This window comes from Amia ocellicauda, chromosome 11 (genome assembly GCF_036373705.1).
Source record: "Amia ocellicauda isolate fAmiCal2 chromosome 11, fAmiCal2.hap1, whole genome shotgun sequence".
Taxonomy (NCBI): Eukaryota; Metazoa; Chordata; class Actinopteri; order Amiiformes; family Amiidae; genus Amia; species Amia ocellicauda.
Genome location: NC_089860.1, coordinates 21,015,805 through 21,043,182, shown reverse-complemented (window position 1 = coordinate 21,043,182; position 27,378 = coordinate 21,015,805). Strand labels below are relative to the sequence as shown.

General features: G+C 37.0%; 1 protein-coding gene across 5 annotated transcripts in view; it reads right to left on the bottom strand.

Annotated features, from left to right (window-relative positions):
• The window catches only part of rapgef6 (Rap guanine nucleotide exchange factor (GEF) 6), a 95,688-nt gene that overhangs the window by 51,121 nt on the left and 17,189 nt on the right, over window positions 1–27,378 (bottom strand). For 4 of the 5 annotated variants that reach the window (XM_066716888.1, XM_066716892.1, XM_066716891.1 and 1 more), the window contains exons 2-6: window positions 26,132–26,202; window positions 25,332–25,388; window positions 24,423–24,506; window positions 16,531–16,600; window positions 11,384–11,527 (exon numbers count right to left, since the gene is read on the bottom strand). In XM_066716888.1, coding sequence (XP_066572985.1) covers window positions 11,384–11,527; window positions 16,531–16,600; window positions 24,423–24,506; window positions 25,332–25,388; window positions 26,132–26,202 — 426 coding nt within the window. Of the gene's footprint in view, window positions 1–11,383; window positions 11,528–16,530; window positions 16,601–22,806; window positions 23,481–24,422; window positions 24,507–25,331; window positions 25,389–26,131; window positions 26,203–27,378 lie in introns of those variants that run through there. The other variant, XM_066716893.1, reaches the window with a different exon arrangement.

Genomic DNA, 27,378 nt, shown 5'->3' with positions numbered 1-27,378 from the left:
GAGCTCTTAAAGCAAAATGTACACTTTAATGTCCCTTAAAGGCTCAAGAAACTTGTTTGTATACACTTACAAATCCAAAAGTTTTATTCTGCCTCCAGTGATTCTAGGGCATTTTTAGAGAGATCCATCTGACAGGAGTTTCACAATATATTTTAAGGGAATTTAAATCACATAGGATTAAGAATTTGAACACATGCATATTTCAACTGTAGCCCAGGACTGGAGACTAATGAACTAAATTGAAAACCATTTAATGCTTCACTTTCCTAATTGAGATTGAGCACTTTCATAGTAATTTTCACTGCCCCCCTCATTCTGCAAGTGGTCTGAGCTGATTTGAAATGTATAGTTGAACTTAGGATTGAATAGCTTGCAAATCAAAACAATTAATTATTTTACAAAGACAAGCATGTTAAGGTCTGTATGTACCCACATACTCTTAAACTGAATATAAATAATCAGAGATGACCTTAATTACCCAGTACATTGCAGCTTTGTTAATTGGAAATGTGTTCCTTTTGATCGATAAAATTTGGCTCCCAGTCAACACTGCTTTACTTGATGTTTTACTGGAGTTTTGATTAACTTTCCAACATGTATACACCGATCCTATCAAACACTTCCAGTTTTCCAATGCTCTTATGAATGCAATTTGCAAGTAGTACTGCTTTGGAAAGTATTTTTATATATTTGATGAACCATCACAAATCACTCAGAATCATGTGCAGCAATGTAAGAGATACAAAATAATAATAAGATTCAAGAAAGGAGAAAATCAAATATCCTGGAATTATGGCCCTTCAATGTCACCATCTAATAATAACCGATTAGGAAATCCATGTCAACAAGAAAGTCTGCTTTTCTTTTGTATCATGGTTTTCAAGCAACAATAAATACCAGCTACTCTGATGGTCATATTTTGTTAGGCTTACACATTTTCTAAAATACAGGTCAAAAAAAGGCAAATATACAAACAGGAACATAATTCCCACCATTTAAAATAAGGAACATTTAATCTGAAACAGATCAAATAGTGCAAAGCTTCATGATATCATAAAAAGAAAACTCACCTCAAATGCTATTAATCAAACCTCTTGTAATCATAGAGAAATTGTATTAACAGGCTTAAGGACACAATGACATGAAGAATTCCTTCTCAATTTTCACAATCTAGACTACACAGAATACTAGACAGAATGAACATCCTGGGAATAAGGAGGGTTCACTCACTGATTCTACGACACCTGTCTATCTGCTATTTACAAAAAGTTTATTTGTGTTTCCTAGGGCAAAACATAATCAAGTACTACATCTTGCATTGTAGTTATTGCAGTAATGTTTAAAAGATGAAAAGGCAGACATGTCTTGAACACATATACTCTATAATATTAGAAAAAAGCCACAATTAGCCAGCCTCATCATAATATCATTATATTATTCAAAAGTCTGAAATCTCTCGAACAGTTTTGGTTCAAGACCCCTCTGGAGTTACAATGTTAACACAAACAGGCAAAACAGTCAAATACTCGGTTCACAGTAAATGCTGAAAACACAGGAATCATAAATCTTCATGACTGCAATTCAGGGCAACTATATTCAGATAGAGAGAAGCAAATTAAATATAGCAAAGAAAAACATTATAATGGCCCACAGGGTACATGACTTACACAACACTAGGCTACACCACTAACATAAATAGCACCTATCCTATTCTCTTGCCAGTTACTATTAACTTAAAATACCTTTCAGTGGTAAAATATTTAAAACATATACAGTAAACGCACAGTAGTGGACCACTGAACACTAACTGAGCACAAACACTACAGCCTAAGTGAGTATATGTTAGCAGTGTTTTTTCAGTATGTGGCACACCAATACAGTAGAGATCAGGCAACAGACAATTATATGTTTTCAGTTTTTAATCAAGGTAATAAACTTCTTGAAATAAATAATGTCTTTAAAACATAGAAAATGCATTGTGGTTGGGGGGGGGGCACATTTTATTTTAATGTTTTGTGAGCAATACAACAGCAGAGCGTCCTACAAGCTGCCAACAAAGCCTTGGCTAAAGGTGCTGTGGAGATTCAAGGCATGGAACAGTGCTCTGAACACAGTGAGGCAGTAGTCTCACTGGAGAATCCTGTTGTACTATAGTTCAGCAAAAAAAACAAGGAAAAGGAAGAAAATAAATGAGAATGGGGTAAAACTACTTAAAGATAAAAACATTTACAGTAACAGCAACGAGACATGGGGGGGATACTTCAAATTAGACTTCACATTCAGTTTTGCTCATATTTGTACTCACCTGTAGTATGCGTTACATTGTTCACAACTAATGGATACTATGTCACAGACAGGGAACAGCACAGCTTTGGGGGCACAAGCACGGCTAAAGGCTTTCCAGGAGTTCCCTGAAGAAACAATGCTAGGCGCCACATTGCTGAATAAGCAGACTGAAGCTGGCATGTGCTACATAACAATTACATCATTGTAATGGAAGGTAAGTCAGGAGTAAAAAACGTAGTGCACGCTCACACGTCATCCTGCGAGAGATTTAGGCTACTTGCAACACAAAACACAACCTGCGGTACAGCATTGCCTTCTATTCATAAATGCATTTTTTCAAGCACAAATGTGTCTTCACAGATGGGTTTCAGTTAACCTTTGCTCAGAATACATTTTGAAGTTAAGGTAAAGTTTAAAAACTTGAGAAATGAACCCATCACTGTGTCACGGCATATTTTGGACGATTTGGTACATGATTCATTGCAGCAGCAATTTCAGTGGCTAAATCTCAGTTCATTAGTATTACCAATGTGCAAAGCATTGTCATGCAATGGCTGTTTAAAATGTTGCTAGGGTTGTAGGTTGTATGTGGTAAAAAAAAGAATAATGCAACAAAATATTAACATTTACTCTCTGGTAGTATAATATTGAAATGCATATTTTACAGATTTTATCATATAAACATATATTGGATTTTTCTTAAACTTAAAATATAACAATAATACAGACAATAATATATAACAAATAACTACAACAACAAAACATCTACATATAAATTCAAATGTAAAGGCAGATGCAATATCCATGCTCATAGAAACAGGCCAGAGTACACAATTTCAACAGGGCTTACTTTGGAGGACCAAGGCTGCAAGCAGTTGGCATAGCAACGGACGAGGAAAGCCATTTCCCAAGCGGGGGGGAAAGTTTCCTTTTCCAAACAAAAAATTATTAAAAAAAAAAAAAAAAGGTTTTGTAAAAAAAAGTTTTTTTTCTGCAGGAGTCACCTCAGGAAACAGAAATCATTGTGGTAGGTGTCTCAAAGTTCAAGAAATTCATTTAAAAAGATTGGCATTGCTCACAGTTTCTTGCTGCCGTGGTTATTTCCAAATAAAAATAAAAAATGACTAGCAATGGAAGGAATGAAGATGAAAAAACGGAGTTGATAAAAAAGAAGAACAGTTTGAAAAGCTGTTAAGACTACAGCTGGAGTGGTTTCAACTAGGTAATCCACTTCCTTTCACTTTTGACACTAAATCTGTCCATTGTCAAAGTAAAGAATAATTAAGGTAGATGATTGAGAAGATCTAATAATGCATCATGATCCCAGATAAAATCAAAACTTCTGTTTTCACTTGGTAAAAGGCACTTCTGCATGGAACTAAAGTGCTATAAAATCACAAGTCTTCTGCCCAAGCGCACGCAGCCTTCCACATGAAGAAGTGTGATCCAAGAATAAAAGCCCACTTCAGAAATGCAAATGCCGGTGTTTAAATCCCCAAGCCTTGATCAGTTGATCCCATCCATTCTCTTCCAAAAAATCACTTAAAGACTCAGGCAAAACTCCTGTTAAGAAGTGCTGCTTATCTGGGCATCAGAAGAGAGCATGCAGGAAACTATTCAACAGCATTTCTCAGTTGTCCTCTGCATTGAGTAAAATCCAGGCTCGCTGCACACTGCAGGTCGCACACATTTCCTAACAAATGCCTGTCCATCTCCAGAGCAAGACTGCCGGTTTACGTCCCTAATTCCTAGTGAATATCCCTGGCTTCTGCTGAGCTGTTCCCCTAGGAAAACCTCCCATCGATTGGATGCTCCACTGCAAGATGAAGCATCTAATAAGGAGAGGAGTGGGAGGAGAATAGAGCAAAAAGAATGACATCACCTGTATAGAGAGTGAGCGCTGTGGAAACTGCATTAGACCAATTGGCTATCTGGCAGATGCAGAGAGGAGAGCATCTTTATTGATCAGGCAACACATAAACCTGAGTGCATTCATTTACAAAAAAAGCATAAATAACAATGCAAATGGTAAATCACAGATCCCAGAGTTCAGATGCAACTGTCACTGCTGGAATCAAATGTTAGGCATGAAAATATGCAAATGAATTCCCTCAGCAATGTGAAATAATGTATTGCCAAGATGGATTTATAATTGAAAAATTACTTTTGGAATCATATTTCATATCATATGCACAGTGTGTGTGTGAGCATCTTCCCACCCCTACACTTAGTGGAAAAAATATATTAAAAAAAAAAACAACTATAAATTCATGTGTCAGCCTTACTCATAGTAAAGGTAGCTTTCTCCCTTAAATTAAAGAAAATAATATGTACAGTAATATAAATGAATATAAATCTATTGTGTGTTTAGGATTGGAATTGTCAGTTCCTCCATGTGAAAATCACATTCTGCAATCTACAGTCCACATCAGGCACTAGACAAATAAAAGGTTTCTTATTTAGTGAAGAATGAAATATGCAACTTTTGGCATATTTGTTAGATAATACAAGGAAAAGGTCAAATATAATTATCAGTTAAGCAAAAATGATTTGCTTCTTTAAGATAAAACATTGTGCACAAAAGCATACTATCCCAAATAGTCTACTGCACAAGCATAGTTACACACACAAATACACATTACAGAATATAGGCTATAGCCTAATATACATCACATATGCAAATCAGTGCTTTAAAAAATAAAATAAAAAACATCCAGAAGTGGTAACAAAACTGAAAATTACAACACTATAACAAGCATATCTGTATGCAAGGTAGTCTAGAGCAAAAATCTGTTATTGTGGTAGAATTTACATACATTATGAATCTTTTCTTCTACTGCAGAATAAATCTGTAACACTTAGTCAGTACATGTGAATGTCTTATTCCTCTCTCTATCCCTGCACCAGCTCAATAATGGGAGCTAAATTCTATTTCCTCTCAGTTTGCCCTGAAGTAAGAATGACATCATCCCTTTCTACCTCTAACCAATCAGATTGCAGCACATGGAGCTCCCCAGAGAACCTTACCCATAAGGAACTGTATGCAGTGCTGCCAGACTCTAAGTGTTGCGAAAAGAAAACTGACCCTATTCTGCACTCCTTTTGCTTCAAGATGTTATAAAAACACCACCAAAATAAATTTACTTTTCATTAAACACATTAACCAAAGCTACGTGCTGTGAAAATGTCTGCCTCTCAGAATGCTATTTGAAATGCAATCCCTTCCGTATCATGCGTACATTTTTTCTCATCTTTTATTTAATGCAATAACAGCATGCAGCATGACAGTGCTTACACTCACCGAATACTGTACACTTCATAGTATAAAACAAAATGGCAACACCTTTCCTAAAACATGAATACATCAGTGCAACAACAATAATAATAATAATAATAATAATAATAATAATAATAATAATAATAATAAATAATAATAATTTTTTACTTTTTCCTAATTTAGAAAAGCTTGTGTTTTCAATGACATACTACAATCTCACAAAAAAAGGTACACTTTTGGAAAAAGAAAAAACAACTCAAAGCACAGAAACTGTACTGACAGCATGTGCACCCGACAATGAGGGTGACTTAGTAAATAAGAGGATGTGTTTCCTGTCTCTTCTGCCTAAAAGGTTAAGGTTACCAAAAACAAACAACTGGTCAGGTTATTGATTTCATAAGGAAGTCAAAAAGAAGTGTTGTACTCTTTGTAAAATATACATTTATGGTTGATTTCTGTCTTTTAATTGAAGGCTAACTTGTCTGCGTTTTAGTGGTGTCATTAATATTGGTGAGAACATATTGTGTGATGTCAGTGCTGTACTAAGGCTCACATGACACCAGGCCTGGCTCCCCTGCCCACAGATGCTCCAGTGGGGGAGGAGTTCACTAATGGCTCCCCAAAGGATTCTCATCCAAATTACAAATGGCTAGACGAGTCCACTGTGCAATTCCCTATGCCACACCTGAATGATAACAAAATAAACATATGGACGACAGACAACGGATGGATGACACAATGAGTGCCACACAACAGCATCATCAGTCTTTCACCGTTAACCAAGCAGTCTAGACAAAATCTTTAATCATTTCAGTTCATGCAAAAAGTAGCTAACTTTGTGAAATGGCAGAATACTTTTCCACACTAAAGCCTGGAAGACAAACAAGTAGATCTAGTAGTAACGCTGTCTATGAAATGAAAATCCAGCTAATAAACATTTAATTGTGTTGCACTTTGCTTAAATACTTTCAGTCTGTTTGGTTATACTAGAAAACAGTCCAAAACTGCAGCTTGTTGGTGGTCTATTGTTGATCTATCTCGGTGTGGGCTGGGTTCTCATTATTTATCCAGGACAGGAATTCCTGCGTTTTAAAAGCCTCCCCCACCTAGTTCCTGAAGTCAAGGAGGGAGAAAGGGAGCCTGGCCTTCCCCCTGAAGGTGACATATTGTTTTGCCCCCGGAGTTCAATTGTGGACCAGCTACTTCTGCCACTGCCAAGAGCTCTCCAATGCATCATGAAAACTAGCCCGATTACAGCATCAGAGAAATCCAAGGCACTAAATGGAATGAAAATATGATCCATCCCCAGAGGGGGGAGCAAGGTTGTCATCTCGACTGCGATGATGTAATCCCCTAAAATTAGCAACAGCAGAAGCAGCAGCAGCAGCAGCACAGAAAGAACAATAACATTTAGTTGTGTTTCTGCCCCTGCAGCTGCCTAGAACAACATTAACAAGCTCTGATTTTGGTCTCACCCTTATTGTGAAAGGAATACAGTCCCAAAATAAATGTCCTAGACCACATCTGAAATACTGTTCTTCACTTCAGAAGATCTTTGCTTCTACAATACATCATTTTAGAAACTGCTTTGTTATCTTTAGTCAGCCTGTGCAACATTTAAGTCTTTTTTATTTTCTTATTTCTCTCTCCATGGTGTGCCACACAGAAACAGCACTTGATAGATTTGCTCATAAATCTCTATCTTATAAAACAGAACTAGGCTGTCTGAGGTAATACCCAGAGGCTTTCCCCATCAGCCTTCCAACAGTAACCTCCATATTTCAAGGCAGGACATTTAAGTATGACAGTGGTGCAAATTAAAAGGGTGCAAAGTCAGGGTTAAATCTATGTGCTGATGAGACCCTATAGCCATCAAGAGAGAAAGAAGATTGCATATATACTACTCTGAGAAGCCATCAGCTCCTCAACCTACAAGGGGATGTAAAATTAATCTCTATAGCAACACATACATAGGCAAATATATATCCAGTGGAATGTTAAATCTTTATGTTTATTATAATATCATACATAATATGGGTATAAAGTGTCTGCACTTATTCAGTGTTTATTTTGTGACATGTTAAGCTTTGTTTTGCCATTACTAAATACAAAATATGTCCAAAAACATAAACCAGTTTTTAGAGATGTATTGCACTGGGCCCAGGAGAACATTTCTCATGCATTAACATTTTTAAATCAAAAGAACTAGCCTACATAACAAGTTGTAGTCTAAGAAAGATAAGCTTCTTCAATCAGAGCAGAAATTTCAACTGACTAGCAGCAAAATGTCTTCCCTGACTATCTGGAGATAGAAAAGGGGAGCAAATATTGCACTGGGCAAAGAAATGTTAGTTGTCATATTAGCATAGAAGGCAGAATTACAATTTTATAAAGTCCTAAAAACAAGAGCATGTACTTTACTGTACTTTGTTAAATCCTCCAACACCGAGATGGGATACAGTTGTTGTGAGAGTCATGGCATTTATAATGTTATGAAATATTTAATTGACACTGCCCTTAAAGGTTCGTTTTCTGTGTATAAACAGTCTACACGGGCCGCATCACTGATTACAGCCAAGCGTAGAGCAGCGAACCAGACGTCTTTTAGACTGGCAGGAAACAATACCGCAGACTAGCAGCTCTTTTCCGCTGTGTCTTGTGTTGATTCAGAAACCAAAAAAAAAAAAAAAAAACAGGCCACAAAACAGAAATTTAAAATAATCTTTCCTGTTAAAACATCTTCATAGCTTACAGTATCAAGTCTTTGAAGAATCTATGTCCTAGTCACTGACGCTAGTTAAAAATAATTAACATTTATTAGATTTTTCTAGTTTGAGAAGTTCCAAACATAAATATAAACAAATATGACAGATTTATTTTACTCTAATAAGCTAAGTATATGTATACATAAAACTATTATTTCCAATCGTTTACTTATCTGTGGAATAAATCACAAGACGAGTAGTCTAACTTAGGCCACAAGAATTACACCTAGCTCATAAAAACCAACATCAAAGTTTATTTTGTCAGGAGATTTAACTTCACATTGTGCCCCTCAAACTGTTCTGTTTGAATATAAGGAAAGGGTATTCTGAATGTAACATAATGAGAGGAAGTAGAATATTAAGTTTGTCTCCAAGCCAAACAAAATACTTCGGCAAATAAAATATTAATATTGGTGCCATGGCCACCCTGATATTAAACAGGTCAAGTCCGCTCAGCAGTCCAGCCAACATACTATTAAACCTACGTGTGACCACCAATTCTTTAACCCTCTCAGCACCTTTTTGTACAGTTTATTGTGAGATCCATACTTGCACCTTAAGATTATGCACCTTGCAAAAAAAAATCAGCAAAAAAATAATAATGGTAAATAAAGAGCACAAGAAACAAACTACAGACGGCACAGTGTACATTTCCCAAATACATTAAGATACTATGGATTTGATGGTAAATGAGATAAAAGAGCTGGAAGACCAGGATGTGCAGAAAGTAAGCATTTCCTTTGAACACACAACAACATCAACAAGACACAATGGCAGCTCAGAAATGCTAGTGTTTCTCCAAGTACATATGGCAGACTCCCATTTTCTGATATTGTTTATACATGGAATAATGGATAAGCACAAATCAAACTGGGGACTAACATATAGCACTTTAACTCCCACAATGTCCTTCAGTATCACCAATTACATGAGCGTAAGAGCAAAACCATGCCCATAAGAGAAACAAGAGTAGCACATTCATATTTAGGTTTAAATCTTGCTAATGAGTTTACCCTTTAGAGATTACTCTGTACTTTTTTTTTTTTTTTCCTCGCTTAAATTATCCCCATTTAATGCCATTAGCTTCACATCTGGCAAACCTCACTTGCATGTTCTCTGTTAACTAGCAACGCCACTGTAGAAGTACACACAGCTACTGTAACTCATAACACATTTGTCTGCTGTTGGTGGGAGAGTGATGTGTATTGCACAGGTTCGTTGCTCTTATAAATGCAGGCCTGCGGTTCAAGTCCACTTTTCCAGTTTTGACAGGTAGCTTGCTCAAAGCATGTTCCACTCATATCAATTGAGCACTCCTCACAATGTGTTGTTACAGAAGCAAATATAAGTGTTAAAATAGCAACACTGTGTCTTTGAATTGATGCTGGCTGGGATCATGTGATCTTTTTCTGCTGAGGTTCGAGAACACCCCTGAAAAAATGTAATGTATTTGGCAGCCTTGGGTCCCAATCAAATACAAATTGTAAACCACTGCAGATTCACAAATTAAACAGTGCTCAATGGTAAGTTTGCATTAAGTAGAAGGAACCAATTGCTTATTGTAAAGTACCTGTCTTTCTGCACAATCCTGATGGCCACAACACAAAACATGGAGTTACATGTGTTAAGGGAGATCTTACAAATAATAACTACTGAGACTTTTCTTTAAGCAAATGACAATTGCAGCGCAGCTAGAACAGCAGTGATGCAATCACTCGACTGGGTCAGCTTCAATCTTCTGCTGCACATGCCTCTGTTTCATATCACACAGCAGGTAGGTTACATATTTGATAGGACAATATGCACTCACATCCACAATTACAGTGTGCAATGGTTAAATTAAGCCCGTTGTAAATATCTCATCACAACATACTGCATTCTGCCGTTAAGGAAATGTGCTCCCATGATGGGGTCCTGACTCACACTATTACAGTCAAACCTAATTAACTGTCATTTCCAAATGATGAAATATGTGCCCGAAAGATTACTGCGAACTGTAACTGAAACACTGAAGATTGATTCTATCAGCAGCAACTCCCCTAAGAGAAATGTGAAATGAAAACATCTTCACACATGTGCAGCTGCAGAACGGGCTTTTAAGTCAAATTAGGGGGTTTGCTTTAATAATGGTCCCTTGTTGCATTTTGTTTACATTTTATTTGTGGTTTCTTTGTTAAAGCAATTTTTAAATTCTATTAAGACATCCTTAAAACAGTGTTTGTTTAATATGTAAATTACTTTATTATGCAATTAATTAAACACTGATCCAGTTTAATTTATTATAACATTATTATAGTCTTATAAAAAAACAATTATGCATATGTTAGTATCGCTTTTCCCCTTGGGACAAACAGAATCACTCAGAAAATATCAAGCTACATACTGCTACTGTGATGACTTTTACTTTAGACTTGCAGTTGGAAACACCGACAAGTATTTTCCACCTGTTGCTTCAATTTGTTTTGCAATATTTTATAATTAAAATATGGCTCTAAAACAAAACTGAAATTCAAGCTTATTGAAGTCAAACTGCAGATACAAGCTGGAATATTGGGTTCAAATAAGAAAGCTTAATCCTTTTCTTCTTTTAGTTGCTATGTACATGATGTATGCTGTGAATTGTAACAAGCTTTCAACATCTCTCAACATTAGTTATTAAACATACAAAGTCACTGCAACTGAATTAATATTCTTTCCTTTCCCACAAAATGAGTAGAACGAAGTATGAAACCTTTAAGATATGTCATACTGTGTTCTCTGAATGTTAGGACATTACAAATTCTGAGGATATGAATAACTTTCCTGTTCTTCTTCACATACCGTTTACCCACAGTCATGCGATACAATATTTTATGACAAACCTGAAGATCATGATTTGTAATCTACCGAGACACCGCATGGAGTTCAAAGGCCACATTTGGTACCATGTTGCCAAACACATGAACTGTACTTTGAGCTCAACATATTAAACATGTTATAAGAGAAGGTAATTCCAAGTACTGAAACACTGGTGATTCCAGACCCCCATCCAATGTATGAAGGCAGTGTCTCTTACCAGGAGATATCCCGAAGGCTCCTCGTTGTCTGTGATGACCTCCCTTCCCCCGCTTGGATTAACTTTTCGAAAGCGCCGGCGGGACCGGCGATGGGGCGCGTCACGCTGCAGAGCACTCTCCTCGCTGTCATTGGTGTTTTCCACCTGAAAGACATGTTCAGGATCCTGATTAAACATCCAGTTCTTCCATATTACAGAAAGTCTGTGAAACCGAAGTAGACTCATGAGGAAGACATGAAGAAAAGAGCCCTCAAAGGAAAAACAACAATAACAAAGGAACACAGAAGTCTCTGCAATTCACGTCCTCTGTCAGATGAGGAAATCAGGCATCCTTAACAGCCTCACATTAACAGTCACAAGAGAGAAAAAAAAGAAAAAGAGAGAGAGGCCAGTTTCCTGCAGGAAACTGTAAATACATAAATATCCTCTCAGTTGCAGAACTTGTCTGAATCAGAGAATGGTTTCGGAACAGACTTTTGACATTTATGTACAGCTTTACAGTATATTCATTTCCATTCCATTTAAATCATAAAAACATACAAAATGTATAAATTTTTTTACGGTTAAATAATCTTAACATGGTTTGATTTTTTTTTTTTTTCTGACACAGAAATAACTGTTTAATGTTAAAAAGCTTTTTATTTATCAGTATAATGGCTTACTACAGAGATCCATACAATTTGAGAAAGGTGATGGAAGAATATGCGTCTTAAAAGCAACACGGTCATTATATGGTAAAACAATGACAGTTTCCCCTTTACTTAATAATACATATTTTTGTGCAAACAGGAGCTGAATAAAATCAAGTAAAGGGACAACACTGCATTCAGAATATTCATCTTTTTCTTATATATAAAATTGCTGCCAAACAGAAAGCAGGTTTTTCCACAGTATTTTAAGACACATGGGTCAACAATGACACATCCTAATCTTACACTGACAACTGATTTGTTAAATGCTCAAATGTGCACTTAAATAACTCTTAGCAGAAACCGAAAAAAACTAAAAATCAGAAAACAAAGCAAAACAATTGTGTAATCCTCACAAAACTGAATAAAAAACTATATTTTTATATATGAGAGGAGGGATGGCATCTGACTTACAGTGAGGGAAAAAAGTATTTGATCCCCTGCTGATTTTGTACGTTTGCCCACTGGCAAAGAAACGATCAGTCTATAATTTTAATGGTAGGTGTATTTTAATAGTGACAGACAGAATAACAACAAAACAATCCAGAAAAACGCATTTCAAAAAAGTTATAAATTGATTTGCATGTTAATGAGGGAAATAAGTATTTGATCCCTTATAAATCAGCAAGATTTCTGGCTCCCAGGTGTCTTTTATACAGGTAACGAGCTGAGATTAGGAGCGCTCTCTTAAAGGGAGTGCTCCTAATCTCAGCTCGTTACCTGTATAAAAGACACCTGTCCACAGAAGCAATCAATCAATCAGATTCCAAACTCTCCACCATGGCCAAGACCAAAGAGCTGTCCAAGGATGTCAGTCTCCCTCGGTCTGGGGCTCCATGCAAGATCTCACCTCGTGGAGTTTCAATGATCATGAGAACGGTGAGGAATCAGCCCAGAACTACACGGGAGGATCTTGTTAATGATCTCAAGGCAGCTGGGACCATAGTCACCAAGAAAACAATTGGTAACACACTACGCCGTGAAGGACTGAAATCCTGCAGCGCCCGCAAGGTCCCCCTGCTCAAGAAAGCACATGTACAGGCCCGTCTGAAGTTTGCCAATGAACATCTGAACGATTCAGAGGAGAACTGGGTGAAAGTGTTGTGTTCAGATGAGACCAAAATCGAGCTCTTTGGCATCAACTCAACTTGCCTTGTTTGGAGGAGGAGGAATGACCACAAGAACACCATCCCCACCATCAAACATGGAGGTGCAAACATTCTGCTAAGGGGACAGGACAACTGCACTGCATCAAAGGGACGATGGACGGGGCCATGTACCATCAAATCTTGGGTGAGAACCTCCTTCCCTCAGCCAGGACATTGAAAATGGTTCGTGGATGGGTATTCCAGCATGACAATGACCCAAAACACACAGCCAAGGCAACAAAGGAGTGGCTCAAGAAGAAATACATTAAGGTCCTGGAGTGGCCTAGCCAGTCTCCAGACCTTAATCCCATAGAAAATCTGTGGAGGGAACTGAAGGTTCGAGTTGCCAAACGTCAGCCTCGAAACCTTAATGACTTGGAGAGGATCTGCAAAGAGGAGTGGGACAAAATCCCTCCTGAGATGTGTGCAAACCTGGTGGCCAACTACAAGAAACGTCTGACCTCTGTGATTGCCAACAAGGGTTTTGCCACCAAGTACTAAGTCGAAAGGGTCAAATACTTATTTCCCTCATTAATATGCAAATAAATTTATAACTTTTTTGAAATGCGTTTTTCTGGATTTTTTTGTTGTTATTCTGTCTCTCACTGTTAAAATACACCTACCATTAAAATTATAGACTGATCATTTCTTTGTCAGTGGGCAAACGTACAAAATCAGCAGGGGATCAAATACTTTTTTCCCCTCACTGTATGTCTATAGTGAACATACATTTTAATCATAGGTAACACTTGAGGAGAGTGTGAAAGATGTCCTCCACCCAGATTGCTAGTTACAATCCAGATTGAGCAACTAGGAGACTATGATATGACCCATGAATCCCTGTAACTAAGGGAGCTGGTCAATGAAAGTTGGGGCCATGTTCATGTAACTTTAAACATCATACCAAGATAAAACCCAGTTATTCCTAAGGAGGGGGAAAAAAGAAAAGAAAAAAAATAAGTAACATAACATTTTCAGATGTGATTTTTTGTTTTTGCACCTTTAAATAAAATGGTGGTATAATGATGTGTAGGTGTGCTTGATTATAGTAACATTGTATTCACTGGCATACTTCATTATCAACCCGTGGAACATTCACTCAGCTGCATGCGCTGCACTTGATGACAAAATTCACTGTTCATTTGCCAAGAAACTCATGTCTCTCAAATATTGATTGACTGCAAAAAGGTTGTCTGGCTTCATGGCTGAGAGCTCTCTGGATAACTGGGCAGCCCCTGACTGGGGGTGTCAATGCCTGCCTGACTTGCCCCATTTCTTGGGACTAAATCTGTTCCTTTCCCTCTTCCCATACCTTAGTGAACCCGTCAATCATGCCCTATTCTGTAAATAGGTTTTATTCTAAATAAAATGTTATCTATAAAAATACAGAGCACTGATTTCAGAAAAATGGGAATGCATTTTAGAGCATAAACTCACATCTTCAATGGTGTGTTTTGCAATTACAGAGCATAGGGAGTTTTGATCATTAAGAAACACATTTGAATAGTGAATTGTGTCACCAAATTACAGTCGATGATGCACAGCAAACTTCCTTCCTGCTATGCTGGTGAATAAATGTAACTGTAATCACAGACAACTAGAAATGCAACACTGAGACAGAGAGGCAGAGATTAAACCTTTACTTCCTGGGGGAATCTGAGTTTGAGAAATTAGATATGCATTTAGTTTGGCCATTCATGATTTATAGGATATGGAATGATTTTTGCAGACCTGTCAGCTTTCAGAAGTGGTATAAAAGATGCATCTTAAAACTATAGGTGTCAATATACATACACGTGCATCTCTCTTTCTCTGTGTACAACCTTGCTATCCAAAGTATGTGTGCAAGCTGAAAAGGTACATAAAGGCAATCTGCAAACTGATACAGTCAGTTCTTCCAGGCAGAATCTGTGGATTACAGCCGAGAGAGTTTGTGATTGTAATTCCATGTTTTACATAGGACTGGGGAACGGTTGTGGGACATGCCAGAGTGGACCAGGGCAGGCAAGCCCACAATCACAACTGACCAGGGGCAGCAAACAGTGAAACACATGTTAAAGACAAAGCAGGTGTTGGAGAACATATACAAAGGCTGTGTTGGTTGTAGCAAACTTCAGCTTTCCCTCATCTTTAAGCAGAAATACTGGCACATGCAGATGTATAACCATTACACAACATACAAAATAGCAGGACATAAAATCACACAAGAGAATACAAAAAGGAATGACTGCTCAGCAAATTAGTGTATGTGTGGGTGCAACACTGTGTAGGCAGGGTTTGTATACTAGGTAAGGGTGGCAGACTCATTATTCTTCAGTCTACTTATATGCCCCACCAACCTATTACATACCCATTGTAACATAAGCTTAAATGCATTTAGTTGTTTTGTTTTTTACATCACACCAACCATTTTAGAGACAAACTATGATTTCCATATAGAAGAATTTATTACACCAGAATGCTGTGTGGTCCTGAACGCTCTGGCGTGTGGCAGGCATTGTGGCAGTTACACCACCTGTGTGTTGAGTCTGTGGTTTTCATGCTCTGCAGTATGCTGCACAGACAGACTCATGAAATACACCAAAGAGGAGGAATGTTTGAGCTCATAACAGCAAGGAGCCAAGCACTGATTGCTCTAACCAGAGTTACAATAGTGTGCATAATGACCTGCCTGTTCAGTTAACAGGATAAAACAGTTATTAATAACAGTAGCTGATGTAAATGAGTTGCTACTTGAATCAACCTTTAAGTGCTTGAAATCTACCATCAGCTGTTATATTTACATAAATGAAGGTAACGGTTGGACAAAGGATCTATGTATAGAAGCATCTGTCGGCAGCTATGATAGATGCATAAATTCCATAATTGTGTATATTAATTCAATAAATGCAATGCATAAATATTGCCCACAGTTCCAACATTTGTCTTTCTAACTAATATTGTCATTCCCCCAATACACCAAAAGACTATCTGTGAACACTATAAAATACTGGATGATATGAGTCTCTTTCAATATTGAGATTGTATGCCATAATGTGGATCATCAAGAGTTACTATGCTTGAATTCTTAAGCATGACCTTAGAGCAAGCAAGCATAAATCCAATATTGTGTTTAATTTCCTGTTCAATTCACAACTTCAAAAACAGCACGGGTATATGAAATGATGCAAAAGCCTACATGTTAAGGCTTGCTACCCAATTAAAGTGTACAGTAATGCCCCCTTTGCCATTCACATCTTAGTCCTCTCTGAAACATTACATAGCTTAATAGCAAAAAGTGACTAAAAATCACAAACGGATTCCCACTCACCACAATCATTTCTGATGGCTCTAAAGTGATACATTCACAGCCTCTTCTTCCCCCGGACTGCTTACCGAAACTGTAGGACACAAAAAACAAAGAAAACAAAATTGAAGGCAAAAACCATAACATTTATTGTTACAATTTATTTAACTGGCTGACACTTATATCGAAGTCAACCACTTAACAAAGCAGCTTTACAAAGTTACACAGAGCAAAAAGGCAACAAAATGCAGAATAGTTTCCGATAGAATAATATCATATGGTTTAACAGTGGAGAAAAGTATAGACTCAACAGGGCAAATGAGATTTAATATGGCTGATCAGGACAGAAGATTCAGTATACCCAGTTATAGTTAACTTTTTATGCATGGTTGGTTCTCTTGATTTCACATTTTGCTCAAAGAGCAGGTCAAGGGAAGCATAGGAAGTAACAAAAAAAAATCTCAATAGAAGTGTTGTTAGCTTTTACTTTTTACTACAAATTTTCAACCCTTTCAACTGTTTTTTACTGTTATAAGCCAAGCACTGAGCACAGGAAACCGATAATTTAAATGACATAGCCTAATTGATGACATTTCAAATGATACAGTGCAAGGTACATCATTTTTTGTCATTGTTTTCTCGATAAGCATAAGTTCATTTTTTTTTTTCGCCTCTCAGCAACACCCTGGATAAGGGCGTCTGCCAAGAAATAAAAATAATAATAACACATTAAAATCCAAATAGCTTCTGACAGATGATATTGCCTAAGGCCGAATACTATCGCCCCCCCAAGTCAAAGTAATGATGTTAAGCTTTCTAACTAATAAAGCTGGCAGAGAGCGCTTAGTTGCAGTCACAGGCTTCACCTCGGACCTGCTTCAAAAGGAGCTCCTGTGATTTTCTCCCTCGTTCAATAAGGTCATGCTTAGTTACGATCACCAAAGAGTCAGGCACGGCCTCATCGACCAGGATGTGACTGCAGGTTCTTGTGTGGTTTGACAAAAAGACAGAAAAGCAAATCTGTAGCGTAGGGGAATAATCTTTTTCTTTCAGCTCAATTAGAAACACTCTGCTTTCCTTATTCTGCTGATTGCTCACCTTTATAATTTATACTAACTTACATCTGATGATTTCTTCCCTAGGGCACCCCATAGTCAATTTCCTTTTTTGGCAGTATACTTCACCGATTCTTTCTCCACAGCCTTAAAGCAATTTGATCCATGAAAAAAAAAAAAAGCGAGTGAGAGAACATTGGCTTTAGGCGCAGGATGATTACTTCTACTCGTTCATCTCATCTCCTCATTTCTTTCTTTTTAATCTCAGCCATGTCACATCTCAACAAAACCATCTGCAATCATACCCAGCAGATTGCATTGAAAATATAGGCTCCAATTAAACTAAAAAAATTGAGCTTCATCACTCCTTCAAACAACTGTTCAGAGCAAACATGTCCAATTATCCCAAGTGTAAGGTGTCTGTGAATAGCCCACTATTGCAGAATCACACTAGCTAGTGCACTTTAAAATGATATGTGCTTTGCTTGCAAAGTAGTGCAGTCTTTCCTGGCATCATCTTTTAATTACAATTTCATATCACCTTCTGGCTGGCAACTCCCCAGATTAAGGAATACATTCCCACCTACTTTAATTTGTATTATAACATTGCTGTTTAGAACTTTCAAGGTTCTAAAGTATATGTACTCTTTACTGGTCCATAACAGAAACTGCACTTACAGTATATCTGTCAAGTACTGAAGAGGAAGTTAACTTAAGAATTTTTACACATCCATTTTCAGCCTGTGTATAGAAGAAAAAAAGTCATGAGAATTTATAAATGCAGAATAGGACATTTTCTATTCAGTTGCAAAAAACAGACGATTCTGCAGAGCAATAACAGAATCAGTGTTTTAGTGTGAGATCAAAGAACTGATCTACCAAACTTTCACTACAGATACACCAAAGTCTTTATCACCGATACACAGCTCTTCTCCAGTGTCTAAGGAGCTCAGTTTGGGCCCAGGTTAGGCCTTGCCCTCAGTTCAAATGTGAGGTTTCTAACCTGGATAAAACCTGCAGTCAAAATTCACCAAATATTTATCTTGGTTAAGTAGATACCCATTCATCATACCAGGTTTTACAAATGTACTCTGGTATATTAAGCTCAAAATACACTTCAGTTTTGTGCATTAGCATTTTTCTGCATTACACCAAAAATATCACACTTCCGTGTAGTTACTACAATTAAATTCAAGCTTGTATAAATCATGAATATTTTCATAGCACAATGAGGAGGATTATGGTGGAAACTTTACTTATTTTGTTCTTAATGCCTAATAACACTGAATGGTGTTTTCTTCAAAATAATTCATAGATAAATAACTATTGCCTTTCTTAAAGAAGAATGACAAATTATCTGACTCTTAAGCCTTGAGACAGGCTTAGTTCAACAATTCTCTTCACACTTCAGAGAGGTTAAACCCTGCTGTCAGTGTTCCTGCCAAGTGTTTCTGTGTCCTTGGCTATTAGGAGATAATGTATTCAGTTCACTAGCTGCTTGGATGTTCTCCATTCTTTTCACTTGTAGACCAACATCAATAGAGCTCCTCCATGCTTGCTGTTTTTGTGCATCTGCCCTTCCTACATTCAGTTTAAAACTGACTCTGAAATTATTTCATCTGCAATGTCATGAAAATGAGAGGAAAACAACATGCTATGACACAAGGATCTCTTTAAAACTGCTCCTGAAACGATACACAACAGAACGAGCGGGGGAAAAACAGATTGGCCATACATTACAGTTCAGAATTAGCAAGACAATCTGGACTAAATGCTAAATGAGATTACTCAATTCACAGCCATATAAAAAGAAGGGCTATTTAAATGTGCATTGCCATGAATTTTTTTTTTTTTCCCCCACACCATTTGAGGGATTTTGGTGTCTCTGTCTCTCTCATATATATATATGTGTGTGTGTGTGTGTGTATATATTATATATACACACACACACACACACACACACACACACACACACACACACACACACCGGCCTTTGTGCTCTGAGAATATGGTATTACTGCAGGTAAAAGGGATCTCGAGTGCTGAAATCCTGTGAGACACAAAGACTGCTCCTTTTAAAGCTTTTTTTTGTTTTAAACTTGAGATAGGGGTTGACCCTGCCTTAAAGAGGCTTGAGGAATACGTGATGAGTATGTGTTACGTCACAAAAACATGACTAATAGCGTTTCTCAAATGCATGTTAACCCAGTCAACCCAGTTTCAATAGGCTAAAGGTTACGTACTGCAAGAAATCCCCCTTTTGGGCTGACTTCTTTGAGATTGCATATGCGCATGCATTGTGAAATAATCTGATGACCTTTTGCTATGCAGAGCACACGCGGAAGCCTTCCTGATCTATAAAGCAATCGAAATTTCATGATGCACCGCCAATATCAAATGTCAAGTTTACCAATATGCTAACAAAAAGTGCTCTCCTCTCCTGTGGGAATTGCTAACTCAAATGTAAACCCAAGAGTGGTTCAGACTAACATTTAGGCTTTGAGAACTTTGTAACCATTTGGAATTAATTTTTGGTAATTGGGAGTAAAATTGTTGAAATTGTTCACATTATTTATACCAACATCTCAAAATAGACGTCCCACAGTAACCATTAAAGGGCAATTGCAGTGCACAGGCTTACAAAATGTATAGAAGTGCACAAAATGTTTGCTTATAAAACTCTAAAGGGTTTTTTAATACTGCTAGACAGTACCTGACATACTGATATTATTAAGATTTATAGTCACAGATTGCTTGATTAAAAAAAGGGCTAATCTTTTCTTTTTAATCAAGATTTCCTTAGTAACAGGTAGCTGATACCGGAGACTGATGTTTCACAGCACAGCCACAGCTTTTGTGGTTGCTTCATTATAATTCTAAGATGTCTGTTGCGTGTGTACATCCTTTTGAGCAGAAGGCACTTGTCACATACAGGCTACAAGCAGGCACCAAACAGAGCACTGAAATAGGATACGAAAAATAAAATGTTTAGACAGCATAAAAATACCTCTGTTGAAAGTACTGAAAAGTCAAAACTAAACAATGTTATTTTCTTCATATAAACAGACTTCATAGTGCAACTTCCATGGTTTCTAATGTTGCTGCCAAAGATGGGGCTCATTTTAGCAAACTACATTGAAATACATATAAAACAACCAGTATGGAAATCTACAGTGTTTTCATCTGTGATCTTAAACGTCAACAAGCAGTCAGTGGAGGATCAATGACAGTATTTAACTAATCTGCAGTGAAAGTGGCACATCAAGATCAACTCTCTATGAGAATGTGGTCTATTGCTTTTCAAAGGGTAATTTTTCCTCAAGGACGTGCAGTCATACGGACTATAGCATCAAAACATATAATAAAACTAACAAGCCAATGTCCTTCACCAACCAGAAAATTGGGCTTTAATACTTTTTCAGGAAACCAGGAAAAAAACATTAGAAATTGAGTATTTCAGGCAGCTGGGGCAGACTAAGAGAGCAGTGCAAACATCAGTACAGAGTAAGGCTTCTGAAGGCCTTGGATATGTACACTGATTTGGAGTTGCCAAAAAGGAAACAATTACTCAACTCAAAATGCAAGCCAATTTCTGATCACATTAATTAAAAAAATACATTGTTTATTATTATTATTATTTCATTCATTGATCTACACATCCTACCCTACAACTTCCAAGGTAAAAATGTGTAGAACATTTACTATATTTGTTCACGTGTAAGCAATCGCCTTCAAAATCATACACCAAGTTAAGTGATCTTCTGTGTTAAGGTGTAGCAATTGACATGATTTCAGGATAAATCCATTAGTTCCTGTAGGTTCCAGGGCAAAGTAGTTGTTGAAAGGCACAGATCAAGGAATGTGTATAATAAAATATCAGAGACCTTGAATATCCCTTGGAGCACACTCAAGATGATTATTAAGAAGTGGAAGGTGTATGGCACCACCAAGACCCTGCATAGATAAGGCTGTCCCTCCAAACTGGACAACAAAGCAAAAAGGAGACTGATCAGAGGGGCTAACAAGAGGCCAATGGCAACTCTGCAAGAGCTACAGGCTTTTATGGCCAAGACTGGTCAAAGTGTGCATGTGATGACAATATCCCTAGCACTCCACAAAAATCACCTGTATGGTATTCAAGAAAACCCTGAATCATGTTTGAAGTATGTATAAAAACACTTAGGAGATTCTGTAGCCATGTGGCAAAAATGTTGTTGTCTGACAAAACTAAACTGGAACTTTCTGGCATAAATGCAAAGCGTTATGTTTGGCGCAAACCCAACACAGCCCATCACCCAAATAACACCATCCCTTCTGTGAAACATGTCGGAGGCAGCATCATGTTTTGGGGATGTCTCTCATCGGCAGAGACTGGGGCTTTTGTCAGGATAGAAGTGAAATAAAATAAACGGAGCACAGTATAGAAAAGTTCTTGGTAAAAAAGGTCAAATCTTCTTGAGTGGTCTGGTCAGAGCCCAAACCTAAAGCCAATCGAAAATTTGTAACATGATTTATTTTAAGATTGCTGTGCATCAATGTCCCCCAAGGAATTTGACAGAGCTTGAACCGTTTTGTCAAGAAGAATGGTCAAATATTGCCAAATCTAGGTGTGGTAGTTGGTAGAGAGCTATATCGACAGACTCGCAGCTCTAATTGCTGCCAAAGGTGCTTATATCATGTATTAACTTGGGGGGGGATTTAACCAATTATGATATTTCAGTTTTGTATTGTTAATATATTATTTTTCACAATGAAAACTTTTTTCCATTAACATAATTCAATTAATAATCTCTTCATGAACAGCAAACACTATGTTTTTAAATACAATTATTCATGATTCCCCAGAAAACCAAAGGAGATGACTAATGCTGGCCTCTTAAGTTTACTATACTTTCAGTAACAAAACTGATAAATTACATTTTAAGGAACATGTTTTGAAAAAGCAGAACAAGAGCAGCATTTGTCTAGACAACTTATGTGTGCAAGATTTTGAAACACCTCCTGTCAAATTAACCACTTTGTAACCACTTTTCTGCAGTCTAAAGTAGCACACCATTTTAAGAATGCTGTCAAATCATCAAATCATTTGTTTACTATAAAACTTTTGTACCTTCGAAGAAAGAAAAAAAAATACCCCAATACCACAACTTCCTGAGTTGGATTAAAGAAAGTAGATCTCAGATCAGAAACCACCATTGGAACAAGATATTAAGCTTCATTTTGTTTGTTTTAAATTCAGACTTACATTTGTTTTACTTTTTGTCAGTAAATCTGCACTGATGTGTTCTGTTGACAGCCACAAATTAAAACAGCTGGCCAGGAGGAGGAAAAATAAACATCCTGAGACAGTCCTTTCCAATGAACAAATCCCAAAGTCCCAAACATCAGGTCTGAGGAAACTCCCCGATGCAAAGCTGATCCATTCCCAAACTTTGAAAATGTCCAGATCAGACCAAAATACACAAAAGCTGAAATCCCACTGTGCATGGGAAGAAAACAAATAATCCAGCCACACTGAACATGCTTTATATTTTCTTTAGGACATCTGTTCTTTCAGGGTTTTCATTGAAAGATCAGTTTAAAAAGGGAGGGAGGGAAAAAAAAAGGTCTAGGCAAAGTTTCCAAACTTCTTTCCTCATTTAAAATCCATGAAGAAAAAAATTCAACATCTCGGGGTAGTTAGATTTTCCTGGACGCTTGAAGTAATTCCCTCCACTTCTGTTGCTGCTGTATTCTTCTTAATGTTTTATTTCTGGGCGTTTGTCAGAGAGAGACTAAAGATATTGCTGTCCAGTCCTTCTCTGGCGTTGTGGAAAGCATGTTCATTTCCTGTCTGGATGAGCTCACCGCCACAGTCGCCTCAGTAACACATGGCTCAGTCAGAGTGCGGCCAGCAGTTCCGCATTCCACCCCCCCCACCCCCCGCCACGCTGACTGCCACCCCACAGCTGGCTTTCATCAATGTAGAGAAAAAGATCGGCACCCACTCTGCACAGTTAAACTTGCCTAAGTGCTTTCCTGCTGTTTCTGCTATGTGTAACAGCTTACAAGGCACTATTAGCACTATTAGCATCTAAGAACAAAAATGTAAGCCATGGTTCCCTTAAAAATACTATAAGTTACACACAAAAATACTACTAAAGTTATCTATCTCCAGAGCTTGGTTTCTTGGCAAACTATGCTAATGGGGAAAAAAGACTCGTGCAATTATTGCTAATCTTAATTCAGAAATCTTCTAAAAGCAAGATTATGGCTTTTTGATATTACTTTGGCATAGTCATAGATTTCACTTGTATTTAAAACCAAAGTATTTGGCGGTTTTATTTATTTGCCTCCCATAAATTACTCAGAGTAGGCAACTATTTTCAGCTTTTCTATGTATCAAATGGTAATAAAATAAATAAATCAATAGAAACCAATGGAGAGAAGGCATGGTTTCAGGGCAGGAAAAAGCATTTGCAGAAAATAAACAATAATACTGTATAAGTAGCAACACTTCAGCCTGGACATCTGCAGTCTCCAGTGAACCTCCTCATGACTCAGCACTTCACTCATGAGTGTCATGTGAATGGAGATTTGGGAGAAGAGCTTTTTGTTTTTGTCAGTTTTTTTTTTTGTTTTTTGTTTTTTACAAATACCCGCAATCATCTATATTAATGGTTGTTTTTATTAACATACCAAAATACCAAATTGAGAGCTATTTATCCATTATCTGCGTTGTTGTAATTTCCATAATCAAATTGATTAGGCTGAAGAGAAGTGTTGATTGTTTGTTTTATTCCTGCTACATTACAACTTACATTTCACTGTTAGTCTATATTATATTACCATTACGTTGTATTAAATATAGATTTTACATACCAGCATCTTGGCAAGAACATGGACTCCTTCATAAATACTGAACCAGAAAGAAGTATATACCAACATGTGGAAATGCTGTCAGAGCTGAAAAGAAATAATAAGACAAACATTGTTTACCTGTATGTGGTTTATACTCATAGGCTGTTCTATCTGCTCTTCTGTGATTTAGTCTCTCAACAAACTAAGGGCGGCCAGACATTGGCACCCCTTGAAAAATCACATTATGTTATGTTTTGTGCCTTTTTTTCCTCTTAGTGGAGAATTTAAAAATAGCATTAATAAAGAGATCATGTGAAACAAAAATGTAAAAAATAAGTTTTCACCCCAACCACTATGTCAATTCCTCTTGTCACACTTGATTCTTGTGAATTTATATATATATATAACTAAATTATTTCCTGATCTGTTGACGTTAGTTTAAACTGCTCTAAAGAAGATGACACCAACAGTGGTCTTTCTGGGATTTCAGTCCCAGAATAAATAAATACCTGCCCTTTATAAGAAACTGGAAGTGGTTATTACAGAAATATTCTCACTGCAAAGGTGAGCTTTAATCTCAACCCAAGGGGAAGACACTGGAGTTAGAACACAAATCTTGTGATGAAAGATTTATTTTGGATTACAATATGTGAATACACCTCTCCTGGTTTAAAAAAATGATGAAAGTGTAAATGAAACCTGAATACAGAGGAATAGAAGCATAATAATTACTACACTTCCCCAAGGCCCCTTTGGCTACAATTAATGCAGTGGATGCCCATGCATAGAGCTATCAGCTAAATACCTAACTGAGGATCTGAATTTGACATTAACATAACATTAACTTTGTGATACATCCACAGTGTGCTCTGTAAGTGTAGCTTTTCAGTTCTGGAGGTTGTTTTCTAGCTTTCCTGCAGGTTTACTTACTAGAACAGGACGTGGTTTGCTTCATGTCTCTCATAACGAGCTGTGGTGCACATTGATCTGCAAACAGAAATACAGTAACTGTAGTTTATTAGTGCTAGTCAGCTTCAGCCAAGTTGCAGCCTACACATATCTAAGCTAAGATGCACAGTTAATTAAACATTACACTGCTGAAAACCCTTCTTTGCCAATTCAAAGGTCCATATAAACAAGCTTCCAAAATGATTATTCATCTGTGAAATATGTGCAGAAGGTGTCTGCGGCTGCTTTATCTTTTTAACACGAGACATTGCCAAGAATTTCTGTCTAATTAGGTCAGAAAATTTTGTTCAAGGCAGTCCTGCAGTAAGGTTGGGTCTCTTGCGATTTTCACGTTTTAAACAGTCACTTAGGCTGCTCTAGGCATCCACTCCCACAACAAGTTATCTGTTCTTACAAGAATCCCAATAGCTCTACTGTTTCGGTCTGCCTTAAAACAGTCAGAACTTCATATTAATTATGTGACAGTGGTGACTATCCACTTCAATTATGTAAGAACTCAATACATAAGAGAATAATCCATAACTTTCCCCATGACTAAGACAGATGTCAGAGAAACATACCATTAGGTTTTATTCATTAATTTACAGTGCAATAAAAGATTATCCCGAGTATGAGGGAAAAAATACCATTAGGGTATTCACAGTGTTAAGAAAAGGTGAAGCAAAGTGCACACAGGTCTTATCTCAGTGGAATACGAGCTGATGAAATTTATTTTAGTTATCTACAGAGAGCTTAAAGTAATGATGATAATTCAATCTTACCTGAGCTGATATTCCCTGAGATGTGATAAAATATCCATGTTATAAAGATGACAGTAAATTGTGTTTATGTCCTAAAAAAAACAAAAAGAAAACTATGATTATTGAGTTAACATCCAGATAGATTTAACATTCAGGTTCACTAAGCGATGTTGCTTCAAAGGGGTTCATAGACATGGTCACTATTGACCTGATAAAAAAATAAGGAAGGAAGGAAGACATTATCAAAATAATTTACATTGTTGCCGTTTGTTAAGCATGTTGGTGAAGCACCTTATAATACAGAAATTAAGAACAGACTTTGAGATTAGAATATAGAAAAACAAAAAAAGCAACATAATCGCAAGTCATGTAATGTGCAGGCTATTATTATACACACCCCGGAGAAAAGTACATCCATATCCCTCTTACACTGGCTGACAAAATATAGCACCCAGCAACTATACAGCAATCTTTAAGTTCATTCGTATGAATTAAATGCTTTATGTAAAGTTTAAACCAGGTGGAAAACCACTTTAAATAGCATACTATCAAACACAGCTGTTCAAACATTATGAACACACAGTCAGAAGAATGTATGTGAAAGAATATATATGGCCATATGTCAGGGCTAAACACTGAACCTATTCAACTTGTGGGCAGCTATGGTTAACAGGTGGGGTGCTTGTACTGGAGAGGCCAAAGATTCAGCTGTACACTTTTCAAGTCACTCAAGAATGTTTCTCGTCCTGAGAAGCAGCTGGCTCAATGTCGCAGCATTTTAAAATATTTGAGAAATTGTATTACTAATGAGCACACAGTAGTAAATTGTCAACCACTTCAACTGGTAACAAAGAACAATACACTATGGAAACTCAACATTAAATCTAAATTATACCCATTTTGCATCAATGGCATTTCCTGTTTCAGCCTAGTTTACATCAAACCTGATACAACATATGGTAACTGGAAAATACTTGCGATTAGAGAAGTTATTTACATAGTAACACCAAATGATAGAATCTAAAGAATTGCCATTCCCAATTATATGTGCCTGATATTGGATAGCCTATATTTAAATGGCTTGTTGTGTTTCAACTTTTAATGATGCATAATACATAGCTGTAATTTGAACTTGGATTTTTATTATTATATGTCATAAAATTAACATATCTATCAGGTTTTCAAAAGAATGCAAAATTTAGCATGTTTGTACTTTGAAGCTTAAACAGGTTTTCTGAACTTCAAACTAATTTCAAGACCAGTGAAAT